The following is a 25,032-nucleotide window of genomic DNA, read 5'->3' as shown; positions in this document are numbered from 1 at the left end:
GCTCTTGCAGCACACATCACCCAGGGCATCTAGTGACACCAAAGACATCTGGAGCAGAGATCTTGCTGTCTTTGGGGAACCTTTAGTGGCATCATAGCCATTTTAGGCTCCACTGTGGCAGTGTAAGCCACTCTTAACCCCAAGTGATAACATAGCCATTTTAGTATTCGCTTTTACAGTATGAGACACTCTTAGCCTCTAGTGATAGCATAGCCATTTAAGGCTCCATTCTCATATTCCAAGTCCCTCTTAAGCCCTGGAGACATCACAGACATGTTATGGTCTGCGTTTGCGGTGTAAGTGATGTCCGAACCGTACAGTGTATGTCCTGCCAAATACCTAGAAACATCATAGGCTCCTGATATGTTGGTAGTCGATATCCGGCTATGATTTTTTAGTGGCACGGTATTTAAAACTGGATAGTCAGGCAGCGTACTGTTCTGGAAGTCTAAGTCACACTTAACCCTTCTACTCCCATCGTAACCAGTGGTGACAAAATACCTTCACTTGCAGTGCCTTAGATGCTGAATTCCTCAGCAGGGAAAGCCGTTCCTCTTGTTATCTACTCACCCATAATTTTCTATATATTCTGCACTGTAATTGCCACTGACGAGCAAACTAAAAATGAAACCTAGAAGACAAAAAGAACGTGCTCTATTGGCTACTGATTTCAAGCACTAAAAAATGTGTGCGAGCCCCAAAGCTAAGCAGCCTTTGAGTGTTGGAGGGCAGAGAGGGCCCCCCTTCCACGTCCATATGTCACCAGAGGTGCAGCCTTACCTCCATACTTGCATGTCACCTAAGAAGCCACCAAGCCTCCAAACCAACACATCACCAGAGGAACCATGTCAACTCACCATGACACTCAACCATCACCACAGGATCCCCCTCACCTCACTGCCACACACATACTGCACAAGAGGAACCACCTCTCTATGACATCCACACATCAACTGAGGAGCGGCCTCACCTCCACACCCATGTCACCAGGTAAACTGTCTTACCTTCACATCCACATATCACCAGATAGGCTGCCTTATATCAACTACACACCAGTCACCAGAAGAGCCTTCTCACTTATCACCAGAACCACGCATCACTGGAGGAGCTATCTTAAATCACAAGCGTGTCACCAGAAAAGCTGCCTGTCTTCCACACATACACATCACGAGTAGAGCAGCTTCACCTCAACAATCATGTCATCAGCAGAGCTGTATCATCACTACACTTATACGTCGTTTGAGGAGCCTCCTCAACTCTAAACCCACATGACACCAAAGGAGCTGCCGCCCCTCACCTCAACACCACAACACCAACAAAAGAGCCACCTCAGCTCATCTCTATACTGACATAACCAGAAGGCTACCTCACCACCACAAGTCACCAAAGGAGCCACTTCAGCTCACAATAACAGCTACACATCACCAGTGGAGCCCCTTCACCTCCACACCCACATGTCACCAGACAAGCAGCCTCACCTCCACACCCATGTCCCCAGAGGAGCAGACTCACTTCACCATCACACCCACACATAACCAGAGGAGCCACTTCACATCACGTCCACACTCACATGTCACCAGGTGAACTGTCTCATGTCACCACGACACTCACGTGATATTAGAGGAGCCCTCTCACCCCGACACCCACAGGCCACCAGAGGAGACCCTTCTCCACTACACCCAGAGGTCAGCAGAAGCCATCTCGCCTCCCCACACATCCACACATCACCAGAGGACCACCTCACTTCACCACATCACACGTGCCTCACTAGAGCAGCCGCATCACTGCCACAGGTCCCCAGAGGAGCCACCTCGCCTCACCAAACAGACCTACACGTCCCAGATGAACGGCGCGATCACGCCTCAGTGGCCTGGTCTTTATCATCCGCGGGGCACCAACCAAGAAACACAGTGCAACGCAGTAGTATTTTCATTAGAGTACAGCCAGCCAGCTCAGCACTTGTGGAGCAGCCAAAAGTGTTAGTCACGCTGCTATTTGCTTCAGATCTATTAACAAAACATATGTTCCTTTGTTACATCTGCTGTCCGCCCCCACCGGCGGGCCCCGCAGAAACTCCCGAGGAGGAAGACGTGTTAAATGCTGAGGGGCTGCGGGGGAGAGGCCAGTACACCTTGCTATGCGGACTCCTGCGTCATGCGTGAGCTGCGGGGTCACTGCTGGTAGCATACAGTGCAGAGGGAGTCACGGGGAGCGGGTCGATACTGGAGTAGGGAACGCTGTCACCATACAGTGCATGGCGGTGAAGCCGGAGCACCATACCGCGCAGGGGCGGAGTCAGTGCTGATGCGGTCACCTTTGGGTACAGTGGCGGGATGCCATGCTCGTACAGTAGGTCTCGGCCTCATACAGCGAGAAGGAGGGAGTCGATACTGGTGCAAGTGCTGTTGCACCAAACTGGTACATGGTGCTATGACCGTGCATTGCACAAAACAGGCCAGTACAGATTCGGGAATGCTGGCGCCATACAGTGCACGAGTAGTTGAGTGATGTGGCAGCGATACTGGCGTCATATAATGCGGGGGGTGGGGGGGGCACTGGTGTTAGGGCACCGTTCAATGAAATAGCGGAAGTCACAGATGATGAATGGGTTCTGGTACCACAAAGCAAAGGTGATATTGTAGTTATGGTGCAAGGATGCTGACACCATGCAGTGCAGGGGTGAATCAATGATTGAGCAAGGGGTGCTTGCACTGTACAGTGCACGCACAGTACATGAAGGGTGCAAGGGTTTCTGGCACAATACAGTGCAGGGGGAAGCCAATGTTTCTCTCAGGGTGCAGGTAAGAGACAGTGCACGGAGTACTGCAGGGACGGCGCAGGGTTGTTGGGACCCACAGCCCAGGAGGGGTCAAATTCTAGACTAGATCACGTTGTCAGGGCACTATAGCGGGAGGAGGGGTAGCATATTAACGCTGCCGCCATCACACAGTAAACCTGGTACAGTAATAAGGACGCAGGCAGGCTGACACTGCACAGTGCGGGGGAGTCATGCTTGGCAATGGTGTGGGCACCATACAGTGTAGAGGGAAGTGTGGTAACGGCACGATACAGTGCAGGGGTAGTCTAGTGGTGGTACACTGCACACTGCGGGGGGTCGGGTCAGTGCTCGGCAGTGGTAGGTGCGGGCACTATACAGAGTAGTGTAGAAACGGTGCCGGGGCACAGACACCACACACAACAGGAGAGGGCGTTAATGCCCGTGCTGAGACCGCTAGCCTCACGGATGACACCCTGTCCGCGCGCAGACACCTCCCCTGGCAGGTCAGCGTTACATGACGCCATCCCCTCCGGGTTAATAACTCTTTACAGACTGCGATGCCGTTTCATCCCTTGCATGTGGTATTAAGAACTCGCAGCTTTCAGCCGAAAGGCCTCGTGTTGAGTCGATTCTATTCCACGAATTGCCGTCCGAGGTTTTTCAAGTTATTATAGACTACAACTGCGCTCGCGTTGCATTCCTGCGAATAAAACCAGCCTATAAATCCTGCCGATTTCCAGGGCTACGAGCGAAATCCAATCCGCGGAAAGGGAAGCCAAGGTGACGGGATATAGAATTCCACGCCGGTTGGTTGCATGACACATGCGGGGCTTTTGGAACATGTACCCCGAGGATAAGGGAAGGGTGGGGGGAGGGCTTGCCTCCAATGGGAACACTGGTTTATACAATCTCATCCAGATTAAATCAGGTCTTTGCGGCGACCCGTAGAAAATAAACAGCTCTCGGCATCTGTGCACCGAACATCAGAGCCAACGCAAGGGTGTGCACCAAATAACAGGGGGCGGGAGGGAGTGGGCTTACTGCTTAGGGTTAGGGCTGGACACTCAACACTGGGACAGACTGCCCAGGGTTGTGCAACGAACACTAGGGATTGGCCATTAAGGAACCAAAAATGCACAGGGGGCAGGGATGCCTGCAGGGGACTGTGCACAGATCCCTGGGGCTTCCCGGACCAGGATGGTGCATTGAATATGGATGGAACTACTTCGGTTGTACATGGAAGGACTACCTGGTCGCCCACTAGAGATGATTGCTCAAGATTGTGCACTGAACATTGGCGGCGTACAGCTCAAGAAAGTGCACGAAATTGATCAAGCTGTCAGGTCAGGGTTGTGCATATAACACAGGGAGCTGATTACTCAGGATTGCACACAGATAAATCGAAGACTGCTCAGGATTGTGCACAGTTAGATAAGGAGACGACTGCTCAGAATTGGGCACAATTAGGTAGGGAGATGTCTGCTCAGGATTGTGCATGAGGTGCGGAGAAGACTGATCCGGAATGTACACAATTAGGTAGTGAGGACTGCTCAGGATTGTGCATCAATGGTCTTCAGAAAGCGTGGGGTTGTCCTCGCTGCACATGGTATCTAGTGCTCACAGAGGCTGACAATTTAGTGTTGTGCTGTAAAAGCACGCACGATGACTGCTGACAACCCTGTACCAAACACTGAGATCCGGCTGCTCAGGACTGAACACTGAATGGAACTTTATTTTACTGGATACAGGGGTGACAGCATTTGGTTGTTTATGCACACTGAAAACAATACAGTGCGTCCTGCACCGAACACGCAGCGTCGCCAGAAAACACATTGTCAACAAACGTAGCCGGGAAGACCATACCAGGGCAGAGCGGAACAACACATATAGCAAGTAGGGACTCTTAAGACACAACTGTGAAAAGTTAAATAGTGCACCACGTGAACCATTTTATTGATGTCAGCAACTACAGGGATTGCTGGGAGGCAAAGAAGTCCCACCAGGAGAAGGATCGCTCTGCTGAAATACAGGCTTTGAAACGAGGACATGCAATATCTAATCGTTGACAACTGTGTGATCCTGGACAAATCGTTATATGCTTATTACTATTAGCATCATACATGAAGAGCTATACAAAACGTATGCAAAGACAAGGCAATTTGCATCCCTCTGTTCTGCCTATTATTGCCTAGAACTGACTGGCGCTGTTAGAGTGCACAAGTCTCTTCTCTTACTCACTCACTCAGATCCCTGCCCACCGCTCACCTTCTTCCGGGGCTGCCATTTCATCATATTTGTACGAGAAGTCAGCGGGCATCAAGAGGTCAGACGGGAGAGGGTGGCAGGCGTGGGCAAGCGCCGGTGGCAGAGAACCATGCTTCCAGCCGCCGTCACCCTAAAGCATATTTATTCCCGGAAAAAACACACGACGTGAAGAGAAGAAAACAAAAAAAAACGCCGAAGTCTCCAGGTCTTTCTCCCTTCCTTGGCGAAACAAAAATCCGACAGAAAACAAAAACATTGGTGACAAAATAAAAAGGCAAATAAATCCACAGTAGTAAATCCAATAGAGTTTCCTGGTGCGGCGCTAAAGTTGACAGATCGCTTTCAAGGTTTAGTCCCAGGTGTGGGAGTCCACTGCCGCTGTCTCGTTTTTAGATCAACATTTGCAGATGGTTGTAGGTTTTTATTTTGTTTTGTGCTTTGCATGCCCCCCAGGAGCTGCTTTAGAAGCCCACTTTCAGGATGGCAAGGGCAGACCCTGTCTCTTCCTGCTCCACTGGATGTCACGTCACGATTCCAGATCCGAACTGGGAGAACCGCGAACTCCTCGCTTCATGTTCGCGAATTCCGATGGTCTCCCAGTGGGGAGGGGGGATTTCCCCTGCTTCACGCCTCCTCTGGGAATCCCGGGACACTTTCGCCGGCGCTTACTTGCCAGACGCAGCCAGGCTGCTTCCCAAATCCCAGACACAGCTAGAAACCGGCATATTCCCACTCTGGAAAAACTGGAAGGAAATCCTGCAGCAGCACCAAACTGTCCTCCTCGGCCCTAATGACTTCCTTCCCTCCCTGCACATGCAGAGCCTGCTCCATCCAGGGGACTGCAGCAGCTGCAGGGTCTTAGCGCCCGTCCGACCGCCCACCACCCCAGCCTGTCATTCCAGCACTGGTCATGTGAACATCGCGGTGTATGAGCCCTCGGAGACAACCCCTCACCCCAACACCCACAACGCTCGGGGAGGAAAAGGTACCGACTTACTTATTTAGAGTCTTTTACGACCTTACGGAAGAGGAACAGGCGTGTGATGATAACGGTGAACTCATGTGAACATATTTTCTTTAATCTATTATCTGCTAAAGAATCTTAGCCGGCAGGTCTTGGGCGTCCCACCCCCTCAGCGTCCGTCTCCGTAACACACGGCGCTTAGTGCCTAGGTAACACTGCTTCTAAGCGCTTACAAATCTGTAGCATCTGTAAATCACGTAATACATGAGATACAGGATAGATGTTCTAAGGTGCTAAAAATAACATTATTGCTATGAACCCATCATTATGAGGTCACTTCATCGACCTCGGAACGAGGAAAGGCGGAGGAGACCTGCGGGAATTCAGGCCTGTGAGTGCAGGTTGCTGCAGTGTGGGGTTGGCTTCCTGCGCCTTTTAACCGGCTCGAGCCACAGTGAGATTAAGCGATCTTCCCAGGAATACACAACCACGCCAAGTGGGGGAAGAGGAACAAGGACCAAGGCCTGGCGGTTGCAGATCTATAGATCAGTCTTCATGGTCCACAGGTTGATAGGAGGTGTAAGTCGAGGCTGGCTTTCGTCCTGTAGCGGCACGCCCACAACTTCATGCAGGGCTCCAGATTAATTTCCACGTAGGGGCCAAATGCTCTGTATTTGAATACCCTCTACCATCCAACCACCACTCCCCCACACCACACTGCAAAGCCAACAAACCTTCAAATATTGCTCAAGTGCACAACTCTAGCCACCAACAGTAGCAACTGCAGGCCTTCTAGCTAAAAATCACCACACTCTCAGACTCCTTCTCTCCTAAAACCTTTACACTGCCCCCACAGGCCTAAAAACCCCACAACTTTTACCATTTAAAGGCAATCTTTCCCCATCACAACTTCTCTGCACTACCTGCTGATACCGCTTCCCAGCAGCCTTTTGCCCGAGGTACGCTATGACCTGCTACGTGATGTATGCATTTTACCCTGTGCTGTGATACCAATCGCCTAGAATAAACTACTAAAGAAAATCAAAATATTAAATAAATACATTTGGTCAACGAAGGCATAAATCCTTCTAAAATGGGCACAGACTCACTGACTGTCAATATGGCTCTGATATGCTAGAGATGCAAAAAGACACAGGACAACATTTCTGATATTTATGCATCTTTCACAGATAACCGAGGTGATGGTGCCATGGAATGGATACAAGTGAGCAAACGGAGTGAGGGTCCCGCGCTGTTAAATTTTACACTGCTTGACAAAAGTAAACTAGTTGCTTTAGCTTCTTCCGTGAAATCGGGCTTTCCGCTGGACCCATCTCCCAATGGGTGTTGAAGCAGGCCAGTTCAGTTGTGTTTGAAATATTGATTTGTATCAATCACATCTGGACAGCCCTATAGACTTCAGAGCATACTATAGTTCTTCCTTTAACGAAGAAACCTAGGTTAGATCCTTCTAAACTCGATATTTACTGCCATATTTCACTATTTCCTTTTACCGCAAATATCAACCCACTTAATGGTCACTGCAATGGTGGCCAACAGAATTAGGTCTGGTCCTGGCACTGACATCCACAGTGAAAAATCTGGGCACTTGATAGACAATCACCTTAAGTTTGACCAGCAGATTAAAAAAGTGACAGATTCTTGTTTCGGTATTCTAAGATGCTTGCTGATATTTTTATGATCTTTGCTGGCTAAGGCCCAGAAAGTGATTTTTCATGTTATTATCTCTTGTCCGGACTACAGAAATGTTTTATACTTGGGAATAAGATTTGGGGATAAGAATTGCCTTCAGATCATCTAGAACGCTGTAGCCCACCTTTTGGAGAATCTGCCCCAAATACCCCCATATTTCAACCCTACTCTGGGACCTTCACTGATTTGCTGTGGACAAAAGTATTCAGTTCAAAGCCCTCCGTTTTGTCTACAGAGCTTTAACAGGTGGTGGCGCAATCTATGTTCCCCACCTGATCTCTCGATATTCTCCAGTGGGATGCCTGTGGCTCCCAAATCGGTGCCTGACCCAGTTTTCGAGAGTTAAATGAGCAAAGGTGGGTGGATGTTCATTCATTTACTTGACTACAAAACAGTGGAATTTCATTCCCCCCAGCTGCAGACCTCCCCAGTAGAGACTAATTTTTGCAAACTCCCCAAAACGTATTTTTTCACAAATAGGTTATTAACATAGTTTATAGAGGGTGTTAGACATAAGGTTCCACCGGTCTACCCTCCTGCGCGTTCTTTAGCGCTGGGAAACCCTGGTTGGGTAGCCATGTGCTCTACAAATCCCAGAGACAGAAATAGAGTTAAGGCAAGGCATTAGATGAAAGAGGACCATACTTCCCACGTACCACCCTAGCCATATTGCCCTCTCAGAACTGAAATCACAGTGTGAAACACATCAAACCTGGGGGTCAATCTTTTCAGTCACAACTGAAAAACTCTAGAACATGCTCCCCACTCAGCTAAGGAATCTCCACAGCCAGTTACCCTTCAGAAAGGAATGAATGGCTATTATCACTCATCTGAAACACACTCTCTGATATGATCCTATGCATTATACAGAGCAGTAGAAACATATGATTCCTGTCCCTTAGGTCCGCGGCAAAGCGCGCACAGATTAACAATGCACTGAACATGTAGGTGTGAAAAACACAATCACTGACTTAGCGGTATCTGCTGTTCACTGCTCTGTGATTGGTGTACATCGTTGATCTTTTGACAGTATCTACACACACATATTACTCACCAGTCTTGATCTGAGTTGGCAGCAAAGGTGGTATATAGCTTGCAGAAGCTTGTTCCTCCATGATGATGAAAGCAGCCAAATGCACCAACCATTTTAGCACTGTTTTGCTCCCATGGGTAAACCCCACCAGAGAAAGTTCAACAGGCCAGACTCCCCACCCACTGGGCCATTCAGCACATGTCTGCAGAGCTCATGCATGAGAAATCCCTTACTAAATAAGGGATGTGAGTTGCTCTAGGCCCACCCCTCTCCTGGGACCCTTCCAAGCCCTCATTTTATGCATTGCCTAACTACTTGTGTGCAACCTAAGTTGTGCACACTCGAATTCTGCACTTGCGTACACGCCTTTTACCAATGTGTGGAAGCACAACGTGCATTTTACTGGCAAATCAGATTACATGGTTTATCAACTGGGCCCATTGTCTCTACACAGATCCTTGCAGAGAGGTCACCACCATTTAAATACCAAACAGAACAGGAAGCAGTAGTAAAGCCAGGCCTAAACCGTTGTGTCTAAAAGCACATACATGGTTTACAAATTACTTGGAATGAAGTAGCAAAAAATAGCTACTTTCCTTGTTAGAACAATAGCATAAATGAAAACACGCCACTGAAATTTGTATAATTAGATTTACAACAGCAGTAGATTTAAATCTTGCACCATGTATAATGTGGTCCTTAAATAACCTCAGATGGTATGTAGGAGATAAGATAAAGGAACATTACATTGCAGAAAAGTTAATACATTGGAATGCTTGCTACTAGAATAAAGGACATCAATTCAGTACTGAATTTGCATCAAACAATGATCAAAGTAAACTCATGCATAATACCTACGTATTGGTCACAATCTAATTTCATGAATCCCATCAAGAATAGAGAAAAAAATCAATAGGGAAGCAATGTGCCCTCACGACCACTAAAACACTCTTAAGATCCCATCTAATTATCATAGAAAATAAACAGTCTCGTGCACAAACTACAACATACTTGCATTTAAAAAAGGAAAGCTAGATTAAGCAGATGTTTTTTACAAAGACATATAAACTTATTAGTAAAGTTTAGAGCAAATTAATGGCATTGCTTGGAGGACTTCAGTTGTAATTGTGTTTAGGCTAAGGAGCACATTAAATTGAACAGCGGTGGTTCAATCTAACAGCCATTTCCAAGAATGAACAAATCTAATCACGTGTCTGAATCACCAGGGGGCAAATGTGCGATGCATTTATCCAGTTGCAAACAGCCCATCGGGCCGTTTGCAACTGGTAAAATGCAGTTTGCCATGTACAAAAGGCAAAATTCGGTAACTTGGTATCGAATCGCATTTTGCTTTTAAGATTCGGTATTAGGAAGGGGCATGTTTAGGGCGTCCCTTCCTAAAAGCGAATAGCACTGGCATGTACGAATGTTTTGTTTTGGGACCGTGAATGCAGCTGCAAAACATTTGCAGTTGCCACCAACTTCAAGTTGGTGATAACCATTCTCAAAAGGGAAGGGGTCCCCAAGAGACCCCTTCCCTTTTGTGAATGGTGGCGCAAAACTTTTTTCAGGCCAGGCAGTGGTCCTTTAAGGAAAACAGGCTGCATTAGAAAAAAAAACTGCTTTAGGTAAAAATAAATCACAGACATGGTTGTCTGCAGTCCCCAGCAGGCTACCATCCCTATGAGTGCAGCCATTCCCAATGGGGTCTCAAATTACGACCTACCTCATGGATATTGATGCGGTAGGTCATTTACTACCCCATTGGGAATCGTAAACAGGGTGCTTTACACTGTTGTACATTTTGTTTCCCACAAGGATCGTAAATTGCGAGTCACAAAACAAAATTTCATATATCTGGCCCAATATACTTTAATGTAAGGCTTTGAAGATGTCTTGTTGCCTGGCTAGAGCATGTCTCAGGAAAGAAGCAGCACTGACGTGTACACTGAAGTTGCTGCTGTTTGTGCTGAGTGTTTTGGGTCTCTGTAGTGCTCTCTTCCCACGGGCTGTGGCAGTAAAACTGTAGAAGGACAAGAGTAATGAAGTTGAGCCTCAAGAGCTAGGCAAAATTGAGTAATTTTTTACGTAAAATTTTACAACATTGTATCAAAATTTCACAAAATTAGGCTTTCAAATGTTCTTTGACAGCAACTCTCATAATTGTTTTTTCTTTTACCAGATTGCTCATGTCACCTCAAAAAGTTTCGCTTGACACCAGTAGGAGACCGGATCGAGTAGACAATGTCTCTTGTAGGGATATTTTGTACTTGAAAGTTGAAACTGTCTCTACTAGTATCTTGCAAAACATTTTAACATGCATGTGCGCTAAGGTTAAAAAAAAAATCTTGCAAAACTGTAAATGTAAAATTTTGATTTTTTTTTACAAGTTTCTCTTAACTCAAAGTGAATTTTGAGAATTTCACCCACATAATTAAAATTTCTTCCAGGCCTGAGCCTGGCTTTGGCCTGTTACACAGACATTCCTCTGGTTAGTGAGGGGTATCCTTCATATTGTCCAGAAAAAGGTATGACGTTTATCGTTATACAGAGGTGATTTTGCTGTTGAGTGGGGACTTCAAGCAGGAACTGAAGAGATGTGCCAGTGTAATGCCAGTGTGGTGCTGACATGGCAATCTTAGAAATGTATCAAACAGCAGAATTCCCTCAATGATAAAAAAAAACTCTTCATAGCACCAGTGCATTAAAGAGTTCAGTTAGGTTAATAAACATATTAATAGTTCTTCAAGATGATTCATAATGGTGAAACAAAGTGGTAACACTAACATGAAGAACCATATATCCTGTGCAAGCTCTAGGCTGAAGTTTGAGCACCTGAGCATGTGCCAATATAGAACCCTGGCATTATGTTTAATGGTATGATTGTTGTCTCTGTTGTCATTCAATAGTTATTTGTGTCTTTGTTCAGGGACATGATGAAGTGAAGTGTAGCAGTGGTGTGCCAGATGATTTGTGCATTTGTCATGGGTACAACGGTGCTTCTTATCTCCCTTGATTGTTTCCCAGAAAGGATCAATTGGACAGGTGACAGGAAAAATAATACTCTTGTGTTTCCTAGATCAGAGTGCACGGAACAGGGGTGTAGCACTCGCTTTGCCCTATACTGGTGGATGGTAGTCGATTGATGCTCTGCTTTGGTTAAGGGTAGGATTTACCCAGGGCCCTAGTATGGTAAGGTTGGGAGTTATCTTGTGCCCTAGTTGCGTAGGGTTTCTTATTAGGTATACTAGTATAAAGAAGTAGGAAATGCCTTGGGGATATTTGTGTGGTTCCGGGAGCGCGACCACCGGGTAGGTCCACGACTAGGGACGGTGATGGTAAAACGTATCATGGTCTCTGGACTCCCTTTTGACTCATGCTATACTTTGCATACTTGTTCCATATCCTTGATAACTGGAATCTCTTATTATACATAACACCTCTATACTGTTAAAGCCTTGAAAAAGGCAAGTGTGACGAAACACATGTCGGCTGTTTTCTTTCAACTATGAAAAATTGTATTGGCCTATAAATCACTTACTTAGTGTACTTCTTTGGATCAGGTCACCAACTCTCCTGTTACAGTACCAAGGAATAAATGGCTTACACTTTGACCCTGAGTTGTGCCGTGGTTTTCTTCATTTCATAGATGGACTGTGACCTACATAGGAAACAACCCTCACACCCTGTGGCTGGGTGTCTTACCACTGGAGCACTCTTCTTCACAAATAATGACTTTTCCATCATAAACTTCAATTATTGATTGTAGCAGATATATTGGAAGTGCGCTCCATTCTTACACAGCCACAATTGTTGATTTCTCTGATTTGAATTTATGTATGGGGGACTCTCATTTTCTCTATCGTTTTTTTCTCTTTGGTCTATAAAACTGATTTGGATAGTATTGTGTGTGTCTGCAGATGTGTGCTCACCTGTCCTTTGCTCACTGCCCAGGATTGTGCATGGGAGGTAATAAAGGATGTGGTAGGATGTGGTAGTGTCATGTTAAGGGGGTATTGTCATTAGAAAGAATTCCAGGGAAACTGAACAGAAAGGTGTTCTTGCTCCTGATGTGGAAAAGACGTCTTTTCTTCTAACTGTATGACATTACTGAACAATTCCTGCCTTTACATCCTCCTTTGATTCCTCCTTCATCTACAAGTCCCTGGATCTAAGAGCTTCTAAAGTATACACTTATTTCTTAACCATGAATGAAAAACTAGAAGACTGCTTGAGTTCATTCAGCACTGAAACATGTTTTTTCTCTGTAGCCTGCGACATGCATGCAAAGGTATGCATAAATATACTTGAGTTCTTGAATAATACCCGAGTGCACTGATGGGCTGGCATAGCCACCAGAATCTTGTATTTACTGTTCCTTGTAGCACCAAGCAAGTATGAGATCCATGAAGGTACTTCCTCAACGAACGAAATGTATCCCTTATTATCCAGATGGTACAGTTAATTCTTCTCACACATGTTCCGCCAGATTCAGCTCCTCCTTCAACAATCATATGACTTTCCATTACCACCTGATTGTAAGTTAGGCCTTCTGTTCAGGTAAGTTGAGAAACATAAGTTAATTCTCATAGGCATCTTGGTTCTTATGGAATGTTCCCACTAAGCTGCAAGTGGTTATTTGTTTCAACAACTTCAAGCTTACTACACTCCTGGAAAAGTGTTCAGGATTCAGGAGTTAAACACCAGCTGTGGTACGTGGAACTATGTGGAGATGAAAAGAAGCAGAACTATGCTAAAAGCATGGCAAATTTACATGCACATATCTATCAAACCTTGATAATTGCAATTTAATTCAAACCAGAATCGAATAAATGGGTAAACATAATATGTTTGCCACATGTTAAACCCCTTGGGTATTGGTAACAGGGAATATTTTGTCAAACTGAAATACTTCAACGCTGTTGCTTATAAACAACGCTCATAAATTCACTGAAAAATATAAATATCCTGTAGTAATTTGTTTGCTCATTCAAATTCCTTCCTTGTTGGAGTTAATCAATGATGCTTTTAACAATCCGATTTACAAAGATTGTTTTTTACTGAATCAGACCTGAGAATCCCATTTTATTTTACACTCATTTGTCTGTCCCCTGTTACATTTAATAATCCCCACTCTATGCAAGCCTTGATTAAACGGCTGTCAAAGGCTACTGTGTTATCTGTTGGTTCTTTTATACCAAAATTGAGAAATACGGTTCTTCAGCCACAAAATCGATATGTGCATCTTTTATCATGCTTGTGCCAAAAAAAATCGGAGTGAGTTACATGTATTTCATTTCAAAGTAGGTGCATTCCCGTTCACAAATGTTGGGAATATTTCTTTGTCTGATGTACACATGATCTCAAATTTCAATGTCAATCACCCTAAAGAAGGCACTGCCATAGGTTTGGTCTCCGATTTATTGAAATAGTTATTTCTGTACGTCATAACCTGATTAAAATACGCTAGTTTAAGTTGATGAAACTTCACACATTTTTTAACTTACTTTATAAAACCTTGCATCTCTGACCTAAAATTACTTTCTGTAACAGTTTTTATCCCTCCATCCCTTTGTGTAATCTGGGGTGCTACTTCCCACGTTTTCCGCAAAGGTTATCAGTTGTAATTGAAGAGCTTGGGTAAGGGTGTGCCATGCACATACAAATTTTCATAAATACAAACAAAGAGCTGAGTAGGTGGTCGCCACAATTGCCTGGATTTCCCTCATCGCTCCTGAGATTCACCCCCTGGGGACCAGCACTTGTGTACATGAAACCTCAAGTCAAGAACACGTACCTTATGCAACCAGGGATAGAGCATGAGAAATTACTCAATTCTCGAGCAGTGTTCAAAACTCTTCGGACCTCAATAACCACGCGATCCTGACATCTCTAACATATCACTCAATTTATCCCGCTGTCAGAGCCACAGTTCTTGGTTGTCCATTCAATAAACAGGAACCTCTGAGCTGACCTGGGGTATTGAAGATGATGGACAGAGCTCCTCTGCTCATCTCTCCTCACCTACTTGTCAGGTAGCAGTGATTGTTGTTGACCCCTTGATACAGAATGCAGTTCATGCTGTCTGTGTTCACTCGCCTTCTTTTGTTCCAGCAAACAATCAGTTGAAGGTTGTGACGAGCCATGCATCATCCTGATTGACTACCGATGCTCCCTGTTGAAATGACTGAAGCAACGCAGACTCCACTCATGAACTGCAAGCAACTGCATTACGAGGAAGTCTATGTTCAAAGATTCAAGCGTAAATCCAAATGCACCCGCTTTGTCTTGGTTATTAGACCAGTACTTTAAATGCATGCAACGCTGCCTGCATAAGATCAGTTTCTACCTTTGATGAACTTTGCGACTGAACTAGATCAGTAGTTTTTCTCATATGCCCAGGAGGGCCAGATCTACACCATATTTCGAGGGTAACTACCGACTAAGTAAATGAATTCCATTTAGATACACTCTGTGCAAATTTATTTCATGGGCTATCCTAGCAATCCGGCATAGCTCTGGGCTTCCTGGATCTATGGTGGAAGTCCCTTCGCTAAAGGCAAAAAGAGGATTATGACTCCTGTTGTTCATGGAAAGCATCGATGGTGTGAAAGCTGCCTGTGCTAGGAACAGACTCCATGCAGCACACTATATCTCAATGTTTGATAAAAAGAAGGAAGATCAGATTGTGAACAAGGATGAAAGATGATTCATGGACATTGTTACCAGAACTTCTTGGTGCTATTAATTTAACGCTTTAATTATGGGTGAAAAATAATAAACTATCAGTTGGCATTGCTTCCTTGCTGATGAACACTGCCAGGCATGCTGCCTACGTATGCTAAATATATTGAAAGTTAGAAAAGAAACCTGTAAGAAGTAATGGCCAAGTAAGGCGTTTCCTGCCACCTGCTAAAATGTCTGCCATTAAGCACTGTCCTCTTTTCACTGGAAGGCTGAGTCTCCGTATGTCAAATATTATTTTAACCTAATTCATCTTTTGTTTTGTAATAAACTGCAATGTCAAAGATACAAGAGGGCTGATAAAGGCAGTCAATACACGGCATTCAAATGAAGTTTCAAAGTGTGCACCAGCATCCACTAGCCATAGCACCAATGACCATTTCCACTCCCAACCAAACAACCATGGACAAAGCCAATTGGCATTTATCCCTTTGGTGTTGCCAATACTTGTTTTATCCCATCACAGCTTTTATTACATTTTATTGTTGGGGCAGCAGACAGACACCTGACACTATAAAGTATATTAGTGGCCTAAAAGTAAACATATTTTTTGATCTAAAAAAAATGCATTGCCAAAATAGTAGCATCTGGCTTGAAAGGAACTATTTTAGACGTGGATGTGCTCCTTGTGAGTAGAAGGCCATCACGCACAGCCAATTCCTGAACTGGGCTGATCAATTGCCCCATGTGGTGTGGGCTGGACACAGCAAGAAAACTTGCTGAAAAAAATAAACATATATATAGATAGATAGATAGATAGATAGATAGATAGATAGATAGATAGATAGATAGATAGATTACCTGGTGGCGGTCGCCACTGGGTTGTTATAGTTAAGTCTGGGGTTTTGGGGTTGCTAATAACTTTGGTCTCCATTGACAAATTTTCACAAAACTTTCAAGACCAAAAGTTCATCCACCTCAGCCACTTCCTGGAACGTTTCAGGGTGAATTGTCAAGCGGGGGCCATGAAAAAAGGGGGTCTGAAAACACAAAACCCTTATGCATTTCCTATAGACTTCTTTAAGAAAAGGTTTTAGCAAAAAAGCTGAACAGAATTACACTAAAATCAGCAGGAAGGTAGATCTTGGTCCACAAATTGTGCTTTTTGTGTTTTGGTGTAGATCAGTTCAGCAGTTTTTGAGAAAATAAGGGTGAAAAATAATTGTATATTCTGACAAACTCGAAAATGGTGTCCAGTGATTAGTCGAGAGACCTGTTATTTCCAACGAGCCTTCATGTTCACATGGGAGCGAGAGGCTCCAGCGAGAGTGAGTGCTCTGATTGGCTTGCTGTTGGAATGTTAGAAATGAAATGGCCGTCATTACTGTATACTGTGAAAAATTGGAGGTGTTGTGGAAATTAAATAAAACAGCTATATAATGGGGCAGCAGAAGGGCATGCTGTCCCCCTAGATTTAGAAAAGAGATGTCTAAGTGCTAACTACTGTGAAGATTATAAATGATTTTGTTTTTTAAATAGTTTTTACGATCTCGCAGGACTCTTGCGGGATCATGAACAGTAAAAAGGAGTATGTGAGTTCTCAATACAATCTACTAGTAGAAATACAAATTGTGGTCCTTGTTAATGAGAGAAAGTGTGTAAGAGATAAGCACTGCGATGAGTAGAAGGTTAATTCTGTTTTAAAAAAAGTGTTACAGTCTCATAAGAATCTCATGGGATCGTGAAAAATAGAAAGGAGTATGTGATCTTTGAATGTACTCTGGTATGCACACTTGTTACTGTAGGAAGGAGATGGTCTTCATCAGAGTCTACTATTTATATCCATTGGCTTGGGAAGAGTTGTGAATAGACTTAAGCCTCTTTTCACACCCTCGTGTGCACACCCATCATCAGAGAGCGGTCTCAGCAGAGAAGCCAGTTCACATACCCACACACCCTAGTATGCGCACCCATCTTCTGGGTCAGGGGTTTCAGTGGAGAGGCCATTCTCTCTCCATACACGCTATGACATACACACCCATCATCTGAGAGAGAGATCTGAAAGGAGACGCCAGTCCCTCACCATACATCCTACTATGCACACTTGTCATGTGAAAGAGAGGTCTCGGGATAGAGGCCAGACTCTCTGCACACACCCTTCTATGCACTCCCCTCATCTGGGAGACAGGTCTGACAGGAGAGGCCAGGTCCATGTACACACTCTAATATATACACCAATCATCTCAGAGAGAGTTCTAAGAGGAACAACCAGATATTAGTAACATTCTCACACAATAGGACATTTCAACTTATGCAATCCTTGGTTAAAACATGACCTTGTAAGACATAACACTGCAACCCACTAGGGGTAGCTATGAGCACATCTACACAAACTTCGAAGACACTTTTATGAAAGCTTTGAATTATGGAAAATAACCACAGCATCTAGTTAAAAATTTGCTCAGCTATGAACAGGAAAACGAACATTTTCAAAAGTTACTCGTTTTACACATTAATTCATTACACATTTTAGTATGAAAATCATTAATAAACATATTAGAATTTCTATAGTTTTGTGCAAGTAAAATCTGAACCTAACTATAACATCCCTTAACCTTTGTTTTTTTCAGTGAATTTCTAGTTTTTTTTTAACGTTAAGTAAAATTCCCATTGCAATGCATGTTGTGGGGCGTTGGTCGCAGTGCCTGGCCTGGCATTGTGCTGCCCCCCACACAAGCTTGCTGCTCCTCCCCCGTCCTCCTTGCCATCCATTGTTCAAGTTCATGCCCCTGCTCCCTCATTACAGCCCTGTGTGGCTGTTGTTTTGCCACTGCCCTTCCCGCCTGTCTTCAGCAGGTAACTTGCTGCCGCATCCACCTTATCCCTACCCTCTGTTGTCCAAATCCATGCACCAGCCCCCTCCCTCCTGCCCTGTATGGTCTGATGTGCTGACACTGTCCTCCAATTAGCTTGATATCCCTTCCCACTCCTCCTGCCCTCCGTTGCCCACTTCTATGCCCCATCTTTGCCCTCCTGCTTAGCCTCTGTGTTTAGCTTGCAACCCCCACCCTCCTTACCTCTGACCTCTAATGTCTGTGTGCTTACCCCTGCTCCCTCCTTTCAGCTCACCATGTTCCATGGCCCTCCTTTCTACTCTGAGTGTTCTTTTGAGCTGCCACTATCCCTCCCGCCTGCCTAGCGTGGTCAGATGACTGCCGTCTGACCCTACCACCTCCATTCTGCCTGTCCAAATCCCATGCACCTATTCTCTTCCTCCTGTCCTTCATGGTCCATTTTGCTGACACTCCCTTTTGCCCTCCATCCTCTGTTGTGCTACAACTACTCCTCCAGCCTATCCCGTGTGGTCTGTTGTGAAACACTTTCCTTGTCCTCTCTTGCCTGTGTTCAGCCCCCACTCAACCCTTCTGTCCTCCATGGTTCTTTGTGCATGCTTCTGCCCCCTCCCTCTTGTCCACCATGGCAGCTGTGCTGCCACTAACGCTTCCCCTTGTCATGCATGGACCTCTGTGCTACCACAGCCCCTCCCACCTGCCCTGTGTTGTCAGCTTGCTGCCCCTGGCCCCCTCCTACCTCCTCTATGTTGTCAGTGTGTATGCTATTACAGTCTTGCTGTTGCCCCCATGGTGAGTTGTGATTCCAGTGCCCATCCCGTTTGCCCTCCATGGTCAGCTTGCTGCTCCAGCCATCCCCCCTACCCACCTGCCCTTCGTTTTCCATGTGCAGACCCTTATCCCCTCCCTCCTGTTTTTGTCTGGTCTGTTACCGTTCCCCTGCTCCCTCTGCCCTTCATGGTCTGTTATGCTGCAACTGTCTCTCCTGTCTGTCCGGTATGGTCAGCTTGCTGCCCTTGCATCTTTCACCTCCACTCTCTGTTGTCCATGTGCATGGGCCTGCCACCTCCCTATTTCTTTCCATGGTCCATTGTGCTGCACTGTTGTCCTGCTTGCCTTGAGTGGTGTATTGCACTGTTGCGACCCATGAAGCCTACCCTGCTAGGTCAGTTTAGAGCCTCTGCCCATCTCCCTCCTGTGTTCTGTTATCTGAGTCCATGTCCCTACCCCATTCCTTGTGCTTCAGTCCAAAAGGAAAATGTGTCTTGATAGGAAATTATGTGAGGTCTTGGGCTTTTTCTCATGGGAAGAGAACATTTCTTTCTACATGCTTTCGTGACCCTGCTTTCTTTCCTTAGGTCATGTAGTGCATGACCAAATTCCTTGTTAGAAATAGGATAAGTCCATTTCTGATTATAAAGGGGTGCCAGATTTAGTAATTTCCTGATGTGGGCAATGCTGTCACAAAATAGGGATGCAGAGCTAGTAGATAATGTTAATAAGAATTAGATGGTCAGATACTTTAAGGGAAGAGGCATTTTGAGTAGGACATAAAGCAAGGACTGATGAATTTGAACAATATGGCATAGTGGCCAGAACAGGCATTATGCGGCGGTTGTGAACTGTGATACAGACTCACTGGGCAGGCTGACAGTGGTTTTGAACGCTGAATTAATGTTGGGAGTCCATGTGTAATAATGGAAGACCTTTAAGGCTGGTTCTGAATGGTGTTAAATACAAATTGTGTGATGGGTAGAGTTATGTAAACTCTTTCTCATCTCATTTAAGGAATATTGTTATGAAAGCATTCATTCCAACAGCTACAGCTTGTGGTGCTGAATGTTCCTGATTAGGAAGGGAGCCATTTTAACAAATCTGTGTATGTCCTCAAGTAATTAAAGAAACATCTGAATGTCAAATTAGCCTGTCCTTTTCCTTGTCGTATTTATAGCCATTGCTGAACACAAATGCTGAGAGTAATTTTCAAAGGCCTGTTATTTCTTTTGTCAATTCAGAAACCCAAGATATATTTTGATACTTCACACTTTGTGCTTATAATATTTTGTGTGTGAAGTTGGATAATTGCATCACCATCTGTAGCTTAATGAGTTTTTTGATTGTGTTGTATGACCTAATGAGTGCCTCAGCTGGGGCAATTCAAGTGTAAATGATTATAGCAGATGTACGTTAATGTGTCATTTTTCAATATGCAAGTACTGTACATGAAGTACTAAACTGCTTGACTAAATGCTGCTATGTAATTCCAACTATCTTAATGTATGTTTGGTTTCCGATGGAATTATTTCTGATGTTATTGTTAACCTTGGGCATATGTTACACTTTGTAATAGAGAATGCTTCTATGAGTTCAATGCTTTAAGCAGAAAGGACTGTCAATGAGAGCAAAACGAGGCATAGTCCATACAGACAAGCATATTGCGCACCCATAAGCAGCTAGCCTGTGCAATGTGCGCTTTACAAACAAATACACCGACATAAATAACTTTTGTGGCAGGCTCAGCTGGGCATAGAGCAAAAAGGGGGGCAACAGACTACTGTAGCAATAGTCTGAAAATCCCCCAGTTTTAACTCGTTTTGGAGGAGATTACAGGAATACAAACAATATGTAATTTCAATGTAATTTAAGTATGTTTGATGTTCATTAAATTCAGTTTTCAATGTATCAATGGCCTTCCAAAGTTTGTTAGCCTTTTAGGTTTAATATTACTGTTAAACGCAGACCATACCTGGCTCAAGAAGCAGTGGAACACTTTACACAGAACATTTGCATTGCTTCAGGAGCATCTCACATATAGGGTGAGGCACACAGAATAGCTCTGTGTAAATGGGGTCCAATGAAAGATGGATTACAGACCCATAGATTACCGTAGGGTGTCGGGTGAGATCATGAACTTGAGAATACAGATCTGATGACGACCACATGATTTTTCAGTCGAGGGCCAAAGACAGGATCGTAAATCAAGTCTCTAGTTTCCATTGTCAGCAATTTAACGGAGCTTGCAATATATTGCTAGTCTTTACATTTAAAGCAATGGTTCCCAACCTTTAGAATTCTGTGGACCCCCACTTTATCATTAGTGGAACCCGGGGACCCCCACTGCATCATTTTTGGAATCCGGGGACCCCTCCACTGAGTCATTACTGAAAGCTGGGAACCCAAAATGTTAAATATTATTTAATTTTCTAAGCAGTCGCGGACCACCTGAGGAGGCTTTGCGGACCCCCATGGGTCCCCTGACCACAGGTTGGGAACCACTGATTTAAAGTGTATGGTGTTTGTGCTATTCAGTTGTATGACGGAACCACTCAATCATTTACCACTCATGCCTTTACAATGTGGTCAGTACAACGCATGCGTCTTTACCACAAAATTTAATTGTAAAGGAATGGTTGGTAAAGGCATATGTTTGATTGATAAAAAAGTAAAAAAAGGTAAAGTGGTAAGTATAACCCTATATATATATATATATATAGAGAGAGAGAGAGAGAGAGAGAGAGAGAGAGAGAGAGACATTATACTTTTTTTATTATTTATTTATTTATACAGTTTGAAAGTACAACCAGAATAACAATCCCCTTTCTATAACAGCATTATCACCAAAGACCCCGACTCTAGTGTAACAGAATTCGGCAATTTTATAAAGTAATAAACCGCAATAGGTAAGTTGTAGGGGCCATGAACAACAGCTGTCTGCATTCAAGGAGTAAAAACAAAGACAACCAACATAAATATAGCAAGGCGGCCGGAGCAGGCTAGACGACTGTGGCAACCATCCACAGTTCACATCTTTTTACAGTCAGGGTGACACAACCATTCCCAAAATGCGTGTCACTTAACTCTAGCACACGTCACTCAATAAGCAGTCTCCAGGTACTCACGCAAAGGCGCCCAAATATCTTGCGGTCTAGAACTCTCAGACGCCAACTCCCAGAACGTCTCCAACTGTTCTCAGCAATAAGCAGCATCACGCAGCCAGTCAGTGACCCGAGGAGGGCGGCCACGACCCCAACAAATCGCCAAAAGCAGCAACATGCCGACCAGTTTCCGCTGAGCTGGCGGAACTGAGTCCACACTACCCAGCAGCGCCAGCACAGGAGAGGGAGCCAGCTTAAGCCCAGTCATCTCACCAATCCCTTGCGCAACCTCTAGCCAGAAATCATGCACTTCTCCACATTGCCACGCCAAGTTTAAGAAAGTCGGCATCCGGGGCATGACATCACTCACAGGAAGCATCTGCCCGCAACCCCATAGCACACAGGCCCCGGGGGATGTAATAAAGGCGCTGCAGATACTTGAAGTGGATTAATCGCAGACGATAGTTTGGGGAGAGCACCCTCATATGCGCACAGCACTTCTTCCACGTCTCATTAGAGATTGACATTCCTACATCTGCCTCCCATTTAACCTTAGCAGACATTGCAAGCGCATCCCTCTGATCCTGCATGCATCCATATAGCTTAGTGACTAGCTTCCTTTACGTCTGTGTACTCCATACGACCTCTAATGCTCGACACAGCTCCGGAGACGCCGGAAGACCAGAATATCATGCTCGGAGCATCGCACATACACGCAGCACATATAGCCAATGCAGGGCACCATCAGAACCATCTCTCAGCGCCACCTCCGGAGAGATCAGCGGTCCATCCACAAACCAGTCTCCCAGGAGGGACAAATCTGAGTCGCGAAGATATGTCCGCAGCCGCGAGTCATGAAACAGCCGCTCATCAACTACAGCAGCCGCCTCCATCGATAGCGCAAAAGGCTCACGCACACCAGATCACTTCAAAAGTGCCTGCCATGCCCCAACAGTGCACCCCACAGTGTCCACCCCCGAGGTGGAGGCCGAGAGAGACATTATACTTAGGTTGACATTTTACCCATACAAAACCATAGAAATTCAGTTGTTATAGTTATACTTGCAGTTATACTTATGTTAAGAAACCATAACTCGTTGCCCAAAGTTACTTTCCAGCACTAGTTATAGTTTCTTCAGAGAAGTATAACTATAACTGCTGAATTTCTATGGTTTTGTAAGGGTAAAACGTCAACCTAACTATAACGTCCCTCTAACCTTTGTTTTTTTAAGTGAACACTTAAAACAGTTAGGGCCTAATTACGATTCTGGCTGTCACTAGACCACCAGACTCGCGGTGGTGGTCTGGACCGCTGCTGCTGTGGTGGTCCGACTGCCACATTACGACTGGATCGCCAGGGTACCGCCATCTCCTCCTGGATCAGTGATCCCAATGGGCTGACAGCGTGTGCACATTGCAATCAGCCAGGGTGGCGCTGCACGCACCACCATCCTGCTGATTACAACCTGGTTCTCCACCAGCCTTTTCATGGCAGTTTCACAACCATGAACAGACTAGCGGAGAACAGATGCAGGGGCCACCGGGGGGCCCCTGCACTGCCCCTGACTGTGGCATGGGCATTGAAGGGTTCCCACTGCCCACTACCCTCGTGACGTGGACTGTGTGCTGTGCAGACAGAGTACATTACGAGGGTGCTGGTGCCCCCTGCAGGTGGCAGCATTGCTGCCGGCTCAACTATGATCCGGCGACAATGCTGCCACCACTTTCCAGCTGGGCTGATGGGCAGAAACCTTGGTTTCTGCCAGTCAGCACAGCGGGAAAGTCATAATGGGTCTGGCAGAGAAGTCGCCACTACAGTGGCGGCGATCTGTCTGAAGTTTGGTGGACAGGTGTCCCTGTCCACCAAACTCATAACGAGGGCCTCAATACTCACATGTACTTACCTGCAAAACCTTTACCGTGCATACGCCTTTACCATTCATGCCTTTACAAAATTAAAAAAATGATGCTTACCTTTAAAACCTTTACCACGCATATGCTTTTAGAACGAAATTTGTGGTAAAGGCATGCGTGGTAAAGGTAAATTCATGGTAAAAGTATGAGTGGAAAGGCATGCATTGTAAAGGCATATGCGTGGTAACAGCTCAGTGGTAACGGTCATGTGTGGTCATGAAGGTATTGTAATGGCTGTTTCCAGTGCCATTCCCGGAGTACATATTGTATTCTATACATAGCCTAATGCGACTTGGTTCAGCGTCCTTCACCCATTGAATTCTATGGCGCCATTTGTTTGAGACATTGTCATTAACATATTGGATTGGTCCACAGGAGTATTTTAGCCTTACTTACATTGTTTTTTTGGGTACATCTTTCTGCCTCAAATGGAATGCACCAGGGATGCCAACACAAACCAATAAAGGGGTAAAGCAAGAAAAAAAGAAAAGAAAACAGAGAGATAACTTGAAGCTCCCCTTCCCTATCAATCCGTGGGATGTACATGAACAAAAGATTATATAAATTTATGGTTAATCCAGTAGGAGAACTAGGCAATAGCATATCACATTATTTTCTTGATAGTAAAATTAAAGATTTCAGTATGCAATTTTCACTACATCAAGTGTAGATTGAGTGAGTAGTGTAATGTCCCCTGTAAACTGGGTAGAATTATATCAGAGCAGTTGTTTTCCCACCTCTTTACGTCAGTTTGTGATCAGATGAGTACATTAAGGTCATGAGAATCAAGTCAGAAATGTCTTACTCTCCCCAATAAGTGCCTTGCGCTGCAGTCACCGGGACCCGAACTCTAGGTGGCCTCATTTTAAAATGTTGTTTGCCCACATGGCCCACTTGCAGCCTCTATGCTCTGTAAGTCAAAAATGCGTTGTCAGCAGCACATGCATTATTGC

The 25,032-nt window shown here is 45.0% G+C and overlaps 1 protein-coding gene across 3 annotated transcripts in view; it reads right to left on the bottom strand.

Annotated features, from left to right (window-relative positions):
• TTC28 (tetratricopeptide repeat domain 28) overlaps positions 1-25,032 on the bottom strand; it is a 1,605,451-nt gene that overhangs the window by 1,014,240 nt on the left and 566,179 nt on the right. The window contains exon 1 of one of the 3 annotated variants that reach the window (XM_069214677.1): positions 5,045-5,868. The exons of the other annotated variants lie outside the window; for them this stretch is intronic. Within the exon in view, the coding sequence (XP_069070778.1) occupies positions 5,045-5,071 (27 nt within the window). The 5' untranslated portion in view covers positions 5,072-5,868. Of the gene's footprint in view, positions 1-5,044; positions 5,869-25,032 lie in introns of those variants that run through there. 3 annotated transcript variants of the gene reach the window in all.

This window comes from Pleurodeles waltl, chromosome 11, assembly GCF_031143425.1.
Source record: "Pleurodeles waltl isolate 20211129_DDA chromosome 11, aPleWal1.hap1.20221129, whole genome shotgun sequence".
NCBI classification, from domain to species: domain Eukaryota; kingdom Metazoa; phylum Chordata; class Amphibia; order Caudata; family Salamandridae; genus Pleurodeles; species Pleurodeles waltl.
Note: the sequence above shows the minus strand (reverse complement) of the source record. Positions and strands in the feature narration are given on the sequence as shown.